General features: G+C 37.0%; 2 protein-coding genes across 2 annotated transcripts; one reads left to right on the top strand and one right to left on the bottom strand.

Annotated features, from left to right (window-relative positions):
* Positions 1-933: 933 nt before the first annotated feature.
* zcrb1 (zinc finger CCHC-type and RNA binding motif 1) lies at positions 934-2,080 on the bottom strand. Its single transcript, XM_053515127.1, has one exon. It carries the CDS (start codon positions 2,044-2,046, stop codon positions 1,387-1,389), a length of 660 nt encoding a protein of 219 aa, XP_053371102.1. The 5' UTR covers positions 2,047-2,080; the 3' UTR covers positions 934-1,386.
* A 337-nt stretch (positions 2,081-2,417) lies between these two features.
* On the top strand, positions 2,418-18,037 carry ticrr (TopBP1-interacting, checkpoint, and replication regulator). Its single transcript, XM_053491078.1, has 22 exons — positions 2,418-3,483; positions 3,567-3,813; positions 3,907-4,139; positions 4,257-4,467; positions 5,347-5,488; positions 5,649-5,776; positions 5,948-6,139; positions 6,246-6,391; positions 6,497-6,597; positions 6,757-6,844; positions 6,969-7,051; positions 7,151-7,378; positions 7,461-7,548; positions 7,635-7,710; positions 7,808-7,942; positions 8,051-8,141; positions 8,258-8,316; positions 8,586-8,720; positions 8,883-9,025; positions 10,742-12,770; positions 16,833-16,961; positions 17,251-18,037. The coding sequence occupies exons 1-22, from the start codon at positions 2,806-2,808 to the stop codon at positions 17,379-17,381; spliced, it is 5,493 nt and encodes a 1,830-aa protein (XP_053347053.1). The 5' UTR covers positions 2,418-2,805; the 3' UTR covers positions 17,382-18,037.
* The last annotated feature ends 514 nt before the right edge of the window (positions 18,038-18,551 follow it).

Consider the following 18,551-nt stretch of genomic DNA (forward strand, 5'->3'; position numbering starts at 1 on the left):
AGCTGCCTTTTGTGTTTCCTTTTCTGTACATAAACTCCCAGAGACTTCTCTTTTAAAACCTAACAGAATAAACAGGTAATCATAAATAGCTGTCATTCTGATTGAAAGTGTTAAAATAGCTAAAAAAAAATTCAGCTGCAGGGCAAAACACATGTTTATTCATGTTCAGACATGTTAACATTTATACAGTAACAACTGACACATGGATTTCTATGAAGGCAGCTTTAAATAATGCATGTGCTGTTATGGAAATGAATCAGTTTTTAATATATATTATTATTATCAATAAATAATAATAATATTACACATCATGTTGCATAAAATATTGTGTTCTAATATAACAAACATTAGGCTGTTTTGGTTAAATCTAGAATCTCATTTAGGGTTCTCCAGCTAATTTCTGGACAAACTATTAAATGTTGTATGGAGATTCCTATGATGGGGAGCCTTTGACTATCAAAATTACTCTTGTAGAACTTAAGACTTTATTTAATACATACTATTCCTACAGTCAGAGGCAGAACAATTAAAATCACATTTATTAATTCATCATTATTAACAACCTTATCTGGAGCCTTTTCAAGGAAAACTGAGTGCAAAGTGGGATAAACACAGGATGGAACATCAATCCTTTCCTGTGAATGCACAAACTCAAAGAACTGACATTATATAAATGATTTGCCGTTTTAGACTAATGATAGGAATCTTTTCTTATTGTTCTACATTCTCATTTTAATTGCATAATATAAAACTGTTGTTCCAGTTTGTTTCATAGAGCCTGTGTGCCAATCCTATGAGGAAAATATAATAATAATAATCTAGATATTAAATAGAAATTTTGTGTTTGTGTGGCTGGGGTTTGCATAGGTAGTTCCACTAGAGGAAGTATCTAAACCTATATTATAATAAAAGAAGGAACATCAGAGGCAATAATGTAATATAATCATTTTAATGTTAAAGATCATTTTAAAACCTCTATTATTTTTAACTAAACATTTACATTGCCAAATTAAGTATTCAGCTCTCTTCATAAGAGCTCACCATTCATTACAACTCCAGTTATCCACACAAACTGGTAACAGTCTTTATTTACACAGGGAGGATTTCTATTATGGAATCATTCTGTACTAATTAGTGGACGTTCTTGACTATTTACACAGTGTAAAAATACAACGAGTGAAACCATTACCAGTATTTTAAATGTAAAACAAATCTGAATGGCTGTATAGAATGACCACAACGTCTGTAAAGATGTCAATGCAGCATCAGTTCCTACATCGTTCCAAACACCAGGAGACTGTTTTATTTGTAGCATGCTCTTTTCTTAAGTCTCACAAGATATTTTAACCCATAAGTCCTGTAATCTTTGATAAAGATCGTACATCATCAGTCGCTGAGCTCTTCCTCATCACTGAAGTATGTGCTCTTTTTGATCCTGGGTTTGTGCAAGCTATCCGATGATGTGGAAGTGTGGCTCGGGTCTCCTGCGCCCTGCTTTCTTCGCTTTTCCTCCTCTTCCATTCGTGCTTGTTGGAAAGCAATGGCCTGGCTTAAACTGTCCAGCGCGGGGTCTTCTCCTTCATCTTCGCTTTCCTCGGGCTCAACCTCGTCAACGTTCTTCGTCTTCTTTTTCTTTTTCTTGTCCTTTTTCGGTGGAGGCTCTCTTTCTCCGAGCAGATTCTTTGGGCAGGAGTAGCTCAGGTGACCGTCTTCGCCGCACTCGTAACACTTGGACTTGTCGGTGTAGTTTCTCCTCCGGATAAACTCCGCAGCTCTTCCGTTGTCTACAGCGATGCTGGCCTTCACCGTCCTGCCGAACAGCTCCTTGTGGTTCAGGGACCGGGAGCAGTTATGCGCTGACTCTCGGTCCAGGAACAGCACAAACGCGACACCTTTGCTCTGCCGCGTGTGTTTGTCTTTGACAATAGTCACCTTAACGACTTTGCCATATTTCGTGCATAACTTGTGCAAGTCGCTATTAGTCAGCGAAAAAGGTAGGTTAGAAATGTAGACAGTGCTTTTACTCGGAGCTAAACCGCCACTCATTTTGCACTGAAATTATCTTTACTTCCTTTGCGAACCGGAAATGCTTGTGCGCCCCTGGATCCGACGGAAATGACGTTTTGTGTTTTGTTTAGTTTTTTTTTGTTTTAGTTTTTTTTTCTATGTGTTATTTATTGACTCCTCATATTAGTCTGTATATGTTAATAGATTTTCATTTCAATTCTCAAAATATTTTTCCATTAGGCAAAACGGCGTAAACGCCTTTAAAAAAAAAAAAAAAAAAAGCTGTTATTCAGTTTGATTGACGTTACTCCGATCCTATCCAATGCAGGGAAATGAATGACGAACCAGAGGTTTCAGCCAATCACAGCTCGAGTTTGGAAAGCCAGCTCTGAAGCGCCAAGGGTTTGAGCTCGGAGAATGAAGGAAAATGGCGATTTGAACTCGTATATGTTGTAAATTGGGCTTTTAATATAATATTCTATTTATAGTCCATATATTTCAGATGACAGGGTCGTTAGAAAGTCGTTTTCTTCACAATTAGTGATACATATACACCTCCGGATACTTTACGGCAAGTTAGTTTTGTCTGAGTTTGTTTAGCAGCTGCGCTAACCCTGACATAAACGTTGCTAATGGGACAGGTCACGTAGTCAGATAACTCAGATACACCGTTATTGAGAAGACGGGTCATGCAGTCTTTACTTTTATATATGCTTTATCTTGCCAGACTGGGGCTAGATGTGTAGATTTAACCGATATTGACATTATTTACCTCATAAATGCATTTCTTACCTATGAATGATGGCCGGTCATAATGTTGTTTTTGCTATCGATGTGGATTATCAGTCCGAGGAGCTCAACCTCCCGAGAGACTTGTACCTGAGTTATTTAAAGCAGTGGATTTTAAAAACCCTGCTGTCCTTGAGTAGTAAGTATGGTTTCGAAAACGTTCGATGGGGTTACAAGTTTTTCCATTCAAGAAGTGTGAAAAGTGCAAATCTTATAACAAGAGGCCCAGATTTTAAAGAACTGCTAGAGAAAGTGTTCAGCGATTTTGAGGGGGAATTAGTCCAAAAAATTGGTTGTCGAAAGTCCTCTGATGAGCAGAACAGACTGCGACAGAGCCCAGCAATCTGTGTGCAAAACACACTTAAGGAGATCCTTTTGGACTTCCAGTGGGACAGACCAGACATAACGTCTCCCACTAAACTCTCACTGCGACCCAGGAGGTCAACCAGAAATCCAACAAATATTCCTCTGTCGGAGGATGATGTCTCATGCCAAGGAAAAAACGTCATCTTCTTGGTCTCAGACTGTCCCTATTCCAGAAGAGATGTGGTGGAGTTTTTGCAGCTGGGCACCGATGACTCTGTAATTCAGAGGGATTTACCTGAGCTCATTGTACCAAAGGGTCTAATAGACATGTTAATTAGTCGGAAAGTTGTCCTGCACTGGGCGGATTGCAGTACTCATGAGGTTTGTTTAAACCTTTGTTGTTAAGTAACATGGATATTTAAACTGCATCCATACACATGTAATACACAGTCTTTTGCCAACAGGTTAAAAACGAGGCTGATGACTACACTGGATTGAGGACTGTCCTGGACGCGCTGCATCCAGTAGCTGGAAAAGTGATTCCTGTGCTCATGACTGGTATAACCCCGAAACATCATGATTCTAACCCTAGGGACAGCAAGGGTGTACTTGCATTTCCATCTGGCTCAAGCACGGGATACATTTTGTCCTCTGAAAAGACCTACAAGCGAGCCTTTCCAGCTCTCACCGGAAAGCTTTGTTGGGGTGCAGGTAATACACATTGGCCTAAAAAAAGTTAGTCTTGACACCTTTATAAATCTCATATACTTTAACTCTGACACTTCTGTTCCCTCGTGGTACCAGATGAGGACAAACAGACCTGTACCGTTTCGCTGGAGCCTGTGTCATGCAGACAGAGGCGTCTGTGTGCTCCTGTAGAGGTGACTCTCAGAACTGTGCTGCACAACTTGGACACCTGCTGCCTCAAAAATTCATCTTCAGAGTGCTGGGTCCTGTTTTGCCCCCAAAGATCAGAGCAAGATCAAGTTGCTTTTCAAAGTCTCTTCAATGAGCTTCTCATTCTAGCTTCTGACATGGTAGTATCAAGCTACTTTAAATGCAAAAAGTATATATATCAACAAAGGCAATGCTTTACTACACACAATATTAGGATACAACACATACAGTTTATACATATTTTTGTGTGCGTGCAGCAAGCTGAGGTCAATGAAGGAGGTCAAGTCCACTCTGCAGTGCTGTCAGTGTTGACCTCCAGTCTGGCTGTCCTGACAGTTCTTCACAGTGAGGAGCCTCTGTGTACATGCCTTGATCGCACAGAAACCACAGACCTTCCTGACACCTCAGACCTACCTGAAATTGTCAGTAGTGTTCTCAGAGACATCATGAAAGATGAAGATACCTCAGGTATGTATGTCACAAGTGTAGTAATAGGCCGTCATGACTAAAAAACTAGAACGAACATGCTGCCACACCAGAGTGGAAGCTCTAGTGCATTTAACCCCTTTTTATTTATTCACATGGTGTTACCCACTATAGTCTGAACAAAACTTTTTTTTGTCTGCTTCTAAAAAAAAAACTATTATGGTTATTATTGTGGTTAGTAAACCATAGTCTTAATCTATAAATGGTTGTGTGCAATTTATGATTTGCAAACTGACTAAATTTATGGCAAAGGGGCTGCCAGGCATTTAACATATAATACAGTAGAAATGCCATGTGTCCTTTACATACCAGGTTTTAGGTGGGTTTTAATGTTATGGCTAAGATGGGTGTTCTTATACCTTTCTTTTGTGGCCAGCATTGATATTTGTTTAGTTTTTTTTCCACGGCGGTTTGTGCTACATTAACTTTCCTGTGGGATTGAGCCATCTGGCCCATCATCCTGTCGCCACTTTATTGGTATCTAATTTATAATCGCTGTTATTTAGTTTTCCTAGTGGTGATGTTAATGCTATGGCTGATCAGTGTAATGATTTGTGCTTGATTTATTTCCATGATTTCTATGTGTATCTTCAAGGTTTATTTTTCTGTTATGTTACTATATTTCTGACAAATAATTCGCCCAAAGCTCTGTAGTGTAAAACTGAATTGGAACAAGTACAGGGGAAAAATACAGAGGAATACATTTTACTGAAACAATTAAAATAGGATAACAATAAAAAATAAATAAATACCAAGGGCCTTAGTGGACTCAGATTGTCTTGTCTATAAACATTATGCTATATCCTTAGAATTATATAATTTATAGCACAGTTAAAAAAAAATAACAACTGCATTCCCCAGAAAAACTGAGTCCATGTCGGATTCCTGAATGGGCAACTCAAGAGCTTCAGCACTGGACTAATCTAAAAACAGAGCTCACAGAGGGCTGGTTTTCACTATCTGACCAATCTGGGATTAGCTGCCATTTAATGGAGTCAATGAGGTATTATTTCTTATTTGTTGTTATTATAAGTTTAACTATACATCTTATCTCTCCATCTATCCATTTACAAGGAGGTGAAGAGAGGTTGTTCATACAATAAGTAAATAATACACTGATTATTAATAAGACATACGCCACACATTTGCTTCATCACATGTAGGCTTCTTCACGCTGCCCCAGAGGAGCAAGAACAGACAGAAGGTGACACCCAGGAGCTGACAAACAGTCTTGCAGAGCTCTATCGAAACAATAAAGATGGACCGAGCAATGGCTTAAAAGGCAAAAAAAGTTAGTACATCTCTAATATCAGTTATTGCTATTATAATATTCAATCTATTTGTATCAAATATGTAATCTTGGGTAATTTTTGAAAGAGCATTATTTACACTACCTGTGTAAATTTTAAATGCGGTTTACATAGTGAATATGAACAGTTTGCTAATGACCTTTGTTCTGTAGGAGGTACTCAGCGTACGCCAGTTCGGCAAAAGATGAAGACCATGAGTCGCTCGTTGCAAATGCTGAATGTAGCCCGCTTTAACGCAAAAGCACAAAAAACTCAAACGGAACCAGACTCCTCCAGCACTAACAGAGGCACTGAGAAGCGAGGCAAGAGATGCTCCAGTGAAAGGACCAAACCTGGTCCCATGAGTGAGTAACAAGAAATTTAAACTTACTGTTTAAATAACAGTACATTATTTTAATATTTGTTTGTTGACAGTTAATCGGTGTACTTTGTATACGTATTTTATCCCAGATTTTAAAAATGAAGAGGAACTGCTGTCTCATTTGAGCCTGAGATATCAACAGGCCGTAGAGGATAAGAGCGTCACTCTAATTACACAAGTGCAGGGTCTACTTTCAGTGGTGGAAACCTTCATTAAAAGCAACATTGATACAGGGGTGAGCAAGACCTACGCTAATTAGTTGCGTCATTACTGACCTAAGGCTCAGCATTAGTTAAAATACTTGTACTTGTTGACTATTTTATTGACTCTCTCCTGGCAGGCTTCAGTCTTAAATATAGTTAAGAAGAACCTCCTAAAAAGCACCCAAACCATTCGTCATCTCTATGGAGATACTGCTGATGCTGAGAGTAAAATCAGAGAGTATGTATTGCTTGTTAATGTTTTTATCAAAACATAACAGCACAAACAGATTAGTATTATTATAACATAATGGTACAAAGAAATTATTATTATTATTATTATTATTACTACTACTCACATGCAGAATAATACAAAAACTTTTAATCTCTTGTCTGTAAGTTGTCAGCTACAAGCAGTTTTCAGACTTGAGTTGTGCAAAGCCCTGTCTCCAGACAACCAAGATCATTTGGATCAGTTGGTAGAGGAGGTAAGATGTTTTTTGTTAAAACAGTAGTTATCAGGCCACTCAGTATATGCCTATGACATGCTAGTGATGAAATTTAACATGAAACATCACACTAGACTGAACTTTCCACTGTCATTTGTCTCAGGTAGCCGGAATGCTGCGGGTGATATCTTTGACAAAAGATCCTGTTTACCTGTCAAAGTTCATGCAGGAGGATGTTTTGCCATTGTACGTAACTGAACTCTGACGGAAATCAAATTATGAAGTTGTAATTAAAGCTGATCCTGTTGTAATTAAGGTTGTGTGTTTATATATGGCATGTTATAGGTACCTGACTGGCATACCTAAGGTTCTGGCTGACGTCTACCACAGCCTTGGCACCCAGCTGCCTGAGGTACTCGTTGCAGTCCTGCCTGCTGATTTTTTTAGTGATGATTCAATGGCAAAAGAAAGTGTTTCTGTAAGCTCCCCGCCAGTGTCAGCCACACAGAGCCTGGTCTCTAGTGTTGGAGAGCGACTTGAAGAGTTACGCAATCGCTCTGCTAAAAAGAGGAGGTGAGTACCAAGATGAAAGGATATTATGATTACACATATGTGTGACAGAATTGTACATAATATATTGTTTGTTTGCTTTCAGAACCAGCATGCTTACACGTCATAAGAGCATGTCAGAGGCCCAGCAGAACCTCCGGCAAATAGAGATGCCCAGGAAATCCACAAGACAAGTGAGTATACATCAGTTTTAATGTTTTGATGTATATTTCACTAATCTAATTAATCACTGACATTCCTTTTTTTTCTGCCACAACAGACAAAACCAAAGGAATGTATTCAACCAGAAAAGCTCAATACAGGAAGCCAACCAACTCAAAAACAAACAGTTCAAGGCATGTAATTCTAAGTCTTACTGGTAAACACTTCATGCTTCATGTGTAATATGTGACTAAGTAATCAGTTATTTTACTAATCACGAATATTTTTTAGAAGTGACAAAGGTGAGGAGAAACCTCTTTAACCAGGAGACAGTGTCTTCCTCCAAGAATGCAAAAATGCCCCGGAGCCAGTCTGTATCAGCAGTAGATACAATAAAGAAACGTAAACGATCACAGATGGAAGATGGTAATAAACGTTATGTTATACTATGACAATGCACTGTTTGCGTCTTACTCTATTATTAATATTATGATTAATATTATTAATAAAGCTTTTTTTTTTTTCTAATTCCAGGACAACACTCTTTACTAACCAAAAAGGTATCCGAGACGCCCCTGCATAAGCAGGTATCAAATCGGCTATTACATAGACAAAGGACTAGCAGGTAAGTTTCACAACTGAAGCAATAATGCTTCTTAATAACTCATTTAAAAACATGATGTTTTCTATTGCTCTTTTAACTCCAAATGGTAAATCAGTAGCATATGTCATATTTGTCAGGAATTCTGGCGACACTGATATGGTCATTGTTGAGGAGTCTCCGGTTAAACCTTCTTCAGGTAAGTTATATTTATTTTGTCAGTGCCTGCGAAGCATAATCCCCACACAGGGATTCAATTCAGTAACATTTTATTTATATAGCACTTTTAACAATGGTCATTGTCTTAAAGCAGCTTCACAAAATCAAAAGAAAATTATGGAAATGTCTATGAGATGTGTAAATGTGTATAACTCATAATGCCCAGAGCAAAGTGTCAACCGGCCATCTTTCGCCGGGTCACATGGCCTTGGTTTTATTTATATATTGATTCTTTTTTTTTTTTGCTAGATTTGAGGAGAAGTCCTAGAATAAAAAAGCTTGCAAGGAGACATTCCAGTGTCTTCTATTCCAGCTCACAACCACGGTCTCGAAATTTGGACAGAGTCTTGTCCTCCTCGCAGCTTCCCGTCTCAGACAGTAAAGGTAAGCAAAAATGCATTGCTTTGTTTTTGGAATATGCACAATATTTTATTCTTTTATTGAGATTATAATATGCATCATAAAAGAACATTGATATTTAACCCCTGAGACCTTGATTTGTTCGAAGGTTTTGTAATATTTTAGTTTGTGTGCTCACAATTGCAGGTGATATTAATATTAAGGCTGTTAAGTCACCAATGAGACTTCTTTTTGGTGCTGCTGAGTCCCCCGCTCGCCCTTCCACATCCAGATCAATGGTTAGAGGTGCTGAAGTTGATCGACTTGGGTCTGCAGATTCTGTCTTTGAGGTGATGAATCTTACAACACCAATGAACACACATGGTTGTGTATTTCGTTGATTCTTAGAATTTTTGTACCTATTTAATTTAATTAACGTAATTATTTAATATTACATGTTATGCAAACATACCAGCCTCCTTACATTTTGAAATCTATTTAAGCTATTTATTCTTGCTTATGCAGAGCATAGACATGTTCCATTGTGTCCTAGTGTAGTGTTGAAATGTGTCTTAACACAATAGTATTTTAGTTGACGTTATTTAAAACAGATTTTAAGATTCTGTATTATCAATTATTGTTTAGTTAGATTATATCTAAATTATGCTTTATATGAATAAGATTAATCTAGAAAACTATCACAAAGTAATACAATTTTAGACTTGTTGGGGGTTTACAGGCTCATCTTGAGAACCACAGTTGTATACAACACTGTGTTTACTGTTTTTCTTATTTAGATATATTTGTCCATTTAATCTTCCTTGACACTTAGATAGAGGAAGAAAATTAAAATAATTTTTTTGTTTGTTTTTGTTTAATTTTTTAAATTGTAAAGAATGTCAATAAATAAAATTCAGTACTTTTTATCTAATCAAAAGAGGAACAGTTAATACTTATTTATAAAAACAATTTATAAAAATCTTATTAAAAGTTTTTTTCTAAATGTATTAAAAAATGTAATTAAGAAAACATTTTTTAAAACTACCTTACATATGCTGTTAATCAAAGCATCTACCGCATAATTTACTGTTGTTTTTACTGTTTGTTTCTTATATTATTTATACAATATTCAATACCACAAGTCCCTGACTTACGAACAAGGTACATTCCGTGAGCACATTTGTAAGTCAGATTTGTTCCTAAGTCCAACAAACTGACTCTTGCAGTACTATCTCACTTATGCACTTTTTTGCACTTTTGATGCAGTGATTATGTTCCCAATCGTTCTGTGCGAAAAATTAAATGTTTACTCATGGAGCCTAACACTGCGTCTCACCGCGAGTCAAACCGCATAGGAGAGATTGGAGTATTGTACCCCTTTGACACAAATGTACAATGTAAAGCATAAAAAAAATCACAGGTTTGGTGTTTTGGTTCCGTATATATTCTCGCGTGATTTCGCGTTCACGTGGGGAATCCAAAACAACTGACCTAGTTTAAAGGTAGCCCCGGGAGGACAAGGCTAAATGGTGTTTACTGCGCACTTAAACACACAGCATTTGGTCTTAAAGCTGTATTGGACTTTGAACTCTCTCTCGTTGACGATTTCCCAAAATTAGGATTAAAGTATTCACCACCAGGACAGTTTTACAGGACAGCCATTGTCTATCATCGTGCTCCCGGACTGATTCACTGAAACCGGTGAGGCTGACTCATTTCTCCTGCGCCCCCACACATGCGCACATGTACAATATACCAGACTTTAGACATTTTATACATTGACTTACACACTAAAAATATTTTATATATTTGTAAATTTTCGTATCTGGTGCACTGCACTGTCTATTTTTTGTACAATACTCATGAACTATTTCCGCATTATGTTTACATCTACAAATGTTCAGAGGTCCGCAGTCCGTTCGTAACTCGAATGTTCATTAGTCGGGGACTTGCTATAGTTAATAGTGTTTTTTTTTTTTTCAGTATTCTAAAAAGGTAAAAAAAGCTTAAGTGCATGGCCCATGTTCTTGTCATTGCCCTGCTGACACACATTTATCTTTTCCCAGAATTCCAATAAAACCCCAAGAAAATCTCCATACAAGCAGCTTGGTTTTGCAGGTGGTGACAGAACTCCAAGGACACCCACTTCTTCCTCCAAAGATCAGGACTGTTTTTTTTCTAAGAGCCCAGGCTGCGCTATTGGCGAGAACAGTATGGTCCTTAGAGGAAGTCCATTTAGATCTCCTGCTTCAAAAAACTTAGTGTTGGAAACACCAAAGAAAAGCCCGCTGAAGGGCATTCTTAAAACCCCTGTGAAAAGTTTCATGGAATGTGGGTCCCATCCTGGCCCCTCTTTTAGGAGCCCTAACACAACAACCCCAAGGAAAAGTGTGACTTGGTCTCCATCTCCGTGGAAAGGGTTGACGGAGCGACCATTTAAAGTCCCAGATTCCCCTGTTTCTGCCATTAGATATTCCCCAAGATTGGTCACACCAAGCAAACTTTGCAGAGATCAAGGTGATATTTTAAAAACTCCTGAAAAATCTAGCCAGCAAAAAAGCAAGGCATCCCCTAAAACAGCACAAAGAAAAATTAATTTGCTTGAAATTAGTGGAAACGTTGATAATAAAGAACCCGAGCTGGGCCAGAGGTCCGGGAAATTTAAAAGAATGTTAAGTTTGCCAGAGAAAGGAGAGCCACAGAGTCCGGATATTCTTTCTTATGATCATCCATCACCATCAACACCAGAAATAAAAACACCTAGAAAAAGCCCTGGACCAACACACACAATGTGTACACGTTCTGGACAAACACCTCTTAAACATTACCCTGCTCTGCTTCTTGACAAACCTGAAGGCCTAACTGACTGTTCCTCCTCTAGAAAAAGTATATCTGTGTTACTTAATAAAGAGAGATCACCAGAGCAGCTTCTTGGATCACCATTATCTGGCACAAATCCACCACTGGCTTTGTCAAGTGGGACTGAGCATAATCAGGCCCAGCATTGTGGGCCTTGGACAACAGAAGGTCTTGATGAACAGAGTGAAAGCGTTCAGATGAAGGAGGCATCATCCTCAGACACGCAACAATTTGACTTCTCTCAGTTCAGTGCTACTTCTACAGAAGAGAGCATTGATATTGAAGAAGCTTCTGTAGTGAAGACAGAATTAACTACTGGCATTAAGATGAACATTTCTTTCTCACGGAAGTCATCTAAATTCCCACAGATATTCGAATCTACAGAAACACCAGCACTTTGTCCCAAGACTACACAAGAGTGTAGTAGATATGGCTTTCGCCAGACTCCAGACCGGCAACAAAGAAAGGCAGCAGCACGACTCAGTCAGTCCCCTGAGCTCCCAGTGTTCTGTAGTCCACAAGCCTCGGGAACACCTACAAATAGAAAGAAACAGCATGTTGAACTTAACCCTCCTACGTATCAAGTAGAATTGGAAATGCAGGCATCAGGCTTACCTAAGCTAAAGTTAAAGCGTACTGACTCTTTCAATTCCAGTGAAACAGCTGGTTATGCAGCCAAAGGGCTGGTTTCACATGTAAATAGGATGACATCCAGAGTGGACAGCCCACTTGCACATTGTTCCAAACATCGAGAACCTAGTTGTATATCTCCACCTCACTGCACACCTGGAAAAGGTGGTGTTCAGAAATATATATGCCAGTCGATCACTCCTACAAGACTCCTTACCAATAGCCCTTCTCCACTGGGTCCTGGAGAACACATGGCTTGGACCCCATCGCCTCAGAGCCGGGGAAGGTCAACGCCAGAGAACTTCAGGACTTGGCCTCGTAAGAAAAGGGCAAGGACAGGTTTGTTGGAGACCAAGGATATCAGGGAAGGTTCTGAAATCTTGGAAGACCCAGAGCTTGATGGTGTGTTCAAACTTCCAGGAATGGAAGAGCCTAAGGATTTAAAGGAAATGTCTGCTTTTAAATATACATTAGGTATTCCATCTAAGCTCTGCTCCTCAGAGGACATGGACTGGGCAGAATCTGTGGTGGAAAACTTTGACAAAAGGGACGGTATGAAAAGTGACGACCTGTCATGGATAATTGGGAATGCATCGCTTGGCTCAGGTAAGACTTTTTTTTATTTTATTTTATAAACAGATATTATCTATTAGCAGCTTTATGATTCATGAACATGTGATGCAAACTTTTCTTTTTCTGGTACAAATGGTTATTTGAAATCGCCACTTAGGAGATTATGGTTCATTACAAAAGTGCAGGCTTTCAGCTTTAATTTTAAGGTGCTAAAAATAATTGAACTTCTGATGGCTCAGATGTTTTCCTCATTATTCCACTTAAAAGGTAGCCTACTGTTTGATTTGCTTTTGCATTTTAAATCTGTTGCTGTTAACTGTCAGTGTGAAGTCCAAAGAGCTGTAACTAGCAGTGAAGCAAAGCATCAGTGAAAATCAAAAGACAAATGCTCATGATCTAAAGTATTGTCAAAATATCATCTTATGTAGAAATGTTTTGCTGCTGCTGTAACTAGTTTTTTTGTTACTTGTGATGGCTGACACGAGCTACAAAATGAAAGTGTATAGGGCTGTAATTTTGCTACTATGCGCATGCTTCAAAACATATTGGACTGTACTTTCACCCTTTTCTTGCTCATCAGAGACAAACTCATTATTATCTAGACACATTTCACATTCTCACACATACACACTTCCATAAATTTTCTTTTCAAATTTTCTTTTTTTATTTTTGTGAAGCTGCTTTGAGACAATGACCATTGTTATAATAAAATTGAATTGATTTGAAATTTATAAAGGAAGTAAATAAGCATATCTCCATAATAACCCAAGACTTTGTAAGGCAAAATATTTTAACATTTTGCAATTTGGCCAAATTAATCACCAAAGGCATACAACTTTCTGAAAGTACAAAGGCAAAGTACAGACCAAGAACAAGCAAGAACTGAAAACAGATGAGGCAATGGCCTGGCAGTGTATACTGTACTTAGTATTGCCTTTGTATTGTAGAAGCTAAAATCGAATGAATTTTTATTGTTTTTACACAAATGCGCAAATATTTAAAAGAGTAAACATGACTGTAGATGTGTGAATGTTATTTCCATCACTAGGTGCTTTTAAAGCAATTTTATTGAGTGTTTGTTTTGTTAGCATTTAAATCATAAGCTTATGTCACTGCTAAAACAAAAAGTAAAACATCTTTGTAAACTTGATCTCTCAATGTTCATTGATTCATCCAAGTGCACTTTAGAGATTTTTAACACCAAAAATACCAATAACAGTAGCACCACTGTGGAACTTTCAATAGCTGACACTTAAAAGGTTTCCGTTTATATTTAGTAGGAACCTTATCTAATACTACTCCTGATTATTGGTGTAGCTTGCTGTCTGATTTAAATAATAATAATAAAAAAAGGATTTTAGCTAGCTCTTTCCCCTTAAGAGGTTATTCTCTGACTCAGCTGCATATTTGTAACAATTCTCTGCTACTTCGTTGTCTGTACTGTGTTTATCTCCTCTCTTATGTTTGGTTACCAAGCAAGGATGAAATTTATTACAGGTTACAGATCATTAATCAATGCAAACAGCATCAAAATGCATAATGACAGATGTGTTACTCTGCTGTTTTTAGTACCAAAATTATTTAACCCCTTAATGAGATCTTCAGTACTTATTAGAGCCCCCTTTATTTATTATGACCTGCTGCAAATGTGATCTAAACAGACTTCAGCTTCTGGCAGTATTTCTGAGAGATCTTGGTCTATTCCATGGCATCCTGCAACTGCTTTTTTTTAATTATTGGATTCAAGCCAGGTGACTGTAATAGCCACTCTAGAACTTTATCTGAAACCAAATCTTGGGATCATTGTCCTGTTGGGAGGTCCGATGATGAACAGATTTACAAAACTCCTGTGTGCTTCCTTTTTTTATGGTTTTAACATATTAGAGCCGACTTTTCTTGTGTTTTTGAGTCAGTAGCGGGGTAAGTCATGGGGTGTTGTCATGGAAACCTTTAGTGTTCAGTATGCGCTTTATAGTGCAGAGTGAAACACGTGCTGCCACCAAATCTTTTGCACTCAGTGGAGGGTTTTTTCGACACTTGCCCTCTCAGGAATCTGGTAGCAGCAGGTGATGGCTGTCTCTTTCTGATACGTCGAGGTGTAGCCAATGTACCTTCAACTTTAAACTTACAGACTAGGCTACCTACTGTATTTCTTGGAAGATTTAGTATGTTTGCTATTTTGTTTATATCCTTGTCCTTGTTTGTGCTAGGCAATGATCTCTTAGCTTTCTTCAACTCTCTTGACTTAGTCATTTTAGACATGCAGTCAAACATCTCCATCAACAAATCTCTAGAATGTCCAGGTATTTGATGTGTTTTAAATCAAGTACACACTAGAGGCATCTAAGTAGTAGCATCAGTTGTGCTTGAGACAACATCTGATTTACAAAGTTGGGTGAAAATGAGGAATTTTATTCAGGGGATTGAATAATTCTGAGACTGCTGTAATCAATGAAAGGGGCCATTTGTGTTGAATTTGGAAAAACCTCTTGCTATATTAGTTGTGTTCAGCAATTAACTGTATTATTATTTAATTTGTTTAATTGAACCTGCTGTAAAATGTCACCTTAACTGGACATAAATATTTATAAAATACTTTCAAAGTATGCTGACTATTTGCATGCATTATGTTTATGAATGTATTCATACTCACTGGCCACTTCATTAGGTACACCTACCTGGTCACCTACCTTTATCTAATCAGCCAATCACATGGCAGCAATTCAGTTGTTTAGGCACTGTTGATTTACTGGGATTTTTACACACAATTATTTTCAGGATTTACAGAGAATGGTCTGAAAAAAAGAAAATGTATCCAGTGCATGGATCCATTTAGTGAAAAATTGTTGTCTGTTCTGATGAGTGTCAATTTCTGTTATACAGTATTTTAACTGTTTAGTGCCAAGATTAATTATAAATTATTAATTATAAACTCACTAGCTACATTTACATGGAAATGTTTAAAATTATGATTGGAGTTTTTCAACTTAATTGACGCTAATAGGATCAGATGTGCATTTACATGCTTTAAAGCATTTAATCACAATATAAATTTGGTGACATGTGCAAAAAGGTTCTTCCCTCTATTAAGTGTTTAATCCACTGGAAAGGTTACAGAATAAGAAGTATTTTTCCTTTAAATTTGAGGTTACATTAGAATTCCCATATTTTCCGCCTCCTCCATTGTGATTGGTTACATGAATTCAGTCTCATCGATGATCGGTTAGATGGTTTACCACATGCAACATGCTAGCCAATTAGTGCTTTTTCTTCTGCCAGAGACCAGGACTCGGTGGATGAATGTCCAAAGTACTTTAAAAACATGTGGCAGGAAGTCTATCGATCAGGAATGGAAGCAAAATTTTCCACCTAGAGACTTGTCCTCTAATGTTTACATTAGAAAAACAGTAGGTAATGTCTCTAGGATAAGCATTTTGCTAATACCCCTAAAGTTTCCCCCTACATGGGGCAAATATGCACAAAAATAATATATCTATTTCAACATGTGCAAAACGATCAAGTTTTTACATGGCTAATATTTATATTTATAGGACATAAGACCACAGCTTTTATTCTGAATAAAAATTAATTCTAGTTGGGCCAGATCTGGTCAGACTGTTCAGATTGAGTTGTTTACATTATTAATTATGATTTAGTTATTATGTATGTTATATTATTAATGGAGAGTTAGATCCATGTTAATGCACTGAGTGTCAGTGGTAGATTCTAATCAATTAATCATACATTATGTGCTTTAACAAGCACATAGGCAAAAAGTACTTTTTAAACAAATGAAAGAAAGATCACTACCTAGTCGAACCTGCCTAATGTAATGTCCTGCCATAAACTCTGGAGAAAAAAAATAGTGAGATTACTGTAATAACATTGTTTGGACATGTGTTTGCTTCAGTGGAAAATAAATTTAGAAAAATTGAAACATAAATATAATTTCCCTCGTTTAATATTTCTATTTTTATCGCCTACATTTAGATACATAAAACGTTTATTTATTTACTCATTTTAACGTATTTAATATTTATTTATTTATGCACTACCTGTTGTCTTGATGGAATATGTGGGTGATTGTTTTCACAGTGGTCACTCCTCCACACTCCAAAGTAAAGAAACCAGTTACTGCCAGTGGAATCCTTGCTCTCACACAGTCACCCCTTCTGTACAAAGGAAAAAGGGCCTCTGTTACCAAGGAAACCACACAGTTTGAAGGTATGATGATTCTACCAATGACACGATAATATAAGAGGATATGTACTTAAACAGTCACTGTTTTAATATTAAGAATATTACGATTAGAGAGGAAAAACATTTAATATTTAATTTGACGTGCCACAGTAGGATGCTTCCACACCTTTTTATTTATACTTATAGATAAATAAAAATAATTTCAAATATTTAGTATAACCCTAAAGTCTGGTGTTGAACTTATATTTTATATTAGTTAGCTAAACTTTTGTTTGTACATTAACTTACCTGCAGTTCTGTGATCTTTTCACAGAAACAAGTGGAAACTCTGGTATACACACATTTAATGTCTCGCCTGTTTGCCAACCACGCAGACGCCAGGCTTGTGGTAGGACGTACAGCCGGAAGAGACTGCTGGACAATGAAGGATTTGACGAACCTTAACACTTTGACATTGCTGTTTTTTATTTAAATATTTCTTGAGCATTCTATTCTCGTTGCTTGTCCTAATGATTTTAATTCTCTGTGTATACTTTAGGATTTTATGCACTATTGTATATATTTTTAATTATGTAAAAAATTGTAAAAATTGGTAGCTATTTTGTTTCTTTGTGTGTGTGTGTGTGTGTGTGTGTGTGTGTGTGTGTGTGTGTGTGTGTGTGTGTGTCTGGGCCAAGTTTATGTTATCGTCCGTTAGTAAATTGTTGAACATTTTCTGCAATGAAATTCTCTCTACTACCCATTATGATTAATTTCTCATTTAGTGTAACACAGATGATGATGAAAATAATAATAATAACTAATAATAAGAAATAACATAAACCTGAAATATACATTTTGGTAAATGCTGATAGTGCCATGTTATTTTATTTTTTCCTATGGCAGTGGTGCTATTTTTATACCGTACACAGGAGAAAATTATTTAAACCATACACAGGAAAAAAATATTATTTATATTTTTTATTTCTGTTTGCCTCTGGATAAGTAGAAAGAATAGTTGCAAAAAATGTTGAGCGATCACTTTCGAACAACTGGTATTGATTGTGTTAAACTGTGAACTAAATGTAAACATGAAACAAGTTATTTTAATAAAGATTCTGTTCTTAAGAGTCTTTGTTATCCTTTAGAATCTTGATATAAATATTCAACACATTTTTTGTATGTAGTTGTCTTCCAAAACAGCAAGGCCCAACTGCTTACTGATCTACAGAACCCTTAGAATGATACCATCTAGTGGGTATACATTGAACTACAACAGACCTCCTACAGTCTAGCAAATAACACTTGCACCCTAAATTATTAAAGGCTGAGCTGACTTTTTAGGAGATAGGTGCACTGATTTATTACAATTTTTAACTTTAAAGTCCACTCACTGGATTTTATTTGAGTTATACAGCCTGTGGAATATTTCCATTAATTGTTTAAAAAAGACTAGGAACTGTGTTGCTATTGTTGTATTTTCCATTTTAAAGGTCAAAACACCACAGTATGCAAACCTGCTTGGTTTTTCCAAAGAAAATCGTACATCAAAAAACAATTTTAATTCATCTTGATGACAAATACATATACCGTACATACACATTTGACATTTGAAGACAGAAATGCAACTGTGTC

The sequence above is a fragment of the Clarias gariepinus genome, chromosome 2 (assembly GCF_024256425.1).
Source record: "Clarias gariepinus isolate MV-2021 ecotype Netherlands chromosome 2, CGAR_prim_01v2, whole genome shotgun sequence".
Classification (NCBI taxonomy): domain Eukaryota; kingdom Metazoa; phylum Chordata; class Actinopteri; order Siluriformes; family Clariidae; genus Clarias; species Clarias gariepinus.

What these genes read in the sequence shown, in the direction of transcription:
- zcrb1 (XM_053515127.1), bottom strand. Translation starts at nt 2,046, where the DNA reads ATGAGTGGCGGTTTAGCTCCGAGTAAAAGCACTGTCTACATTTCTAAC.
- ticrr (XM_053491078.1), top strand. Translation starts at nt 2,806, where the DNA reads ATGATGGCCGGTCATAATGTTGTTTTTGCTATCGATGTGGATTATCAG. An exon ending in AAAGCTTTGTTGGGGTGCAG is followed by an intron (nt 3,814 to 3,906) that starts GTAATACACATT and finishes TCGTGGTACCAG; the next exon opens with ATGAGGACAAACAGACCTGT. An exon ending in GACCAAACCTGGTCCCATGA is followed by an intron (nt 6,140 to 6,245) that starts GTGAGTAACAAG and finishes ATTTTATCCCAG; the next exon opens with ATTTTAAAAATGAAGAGGAA.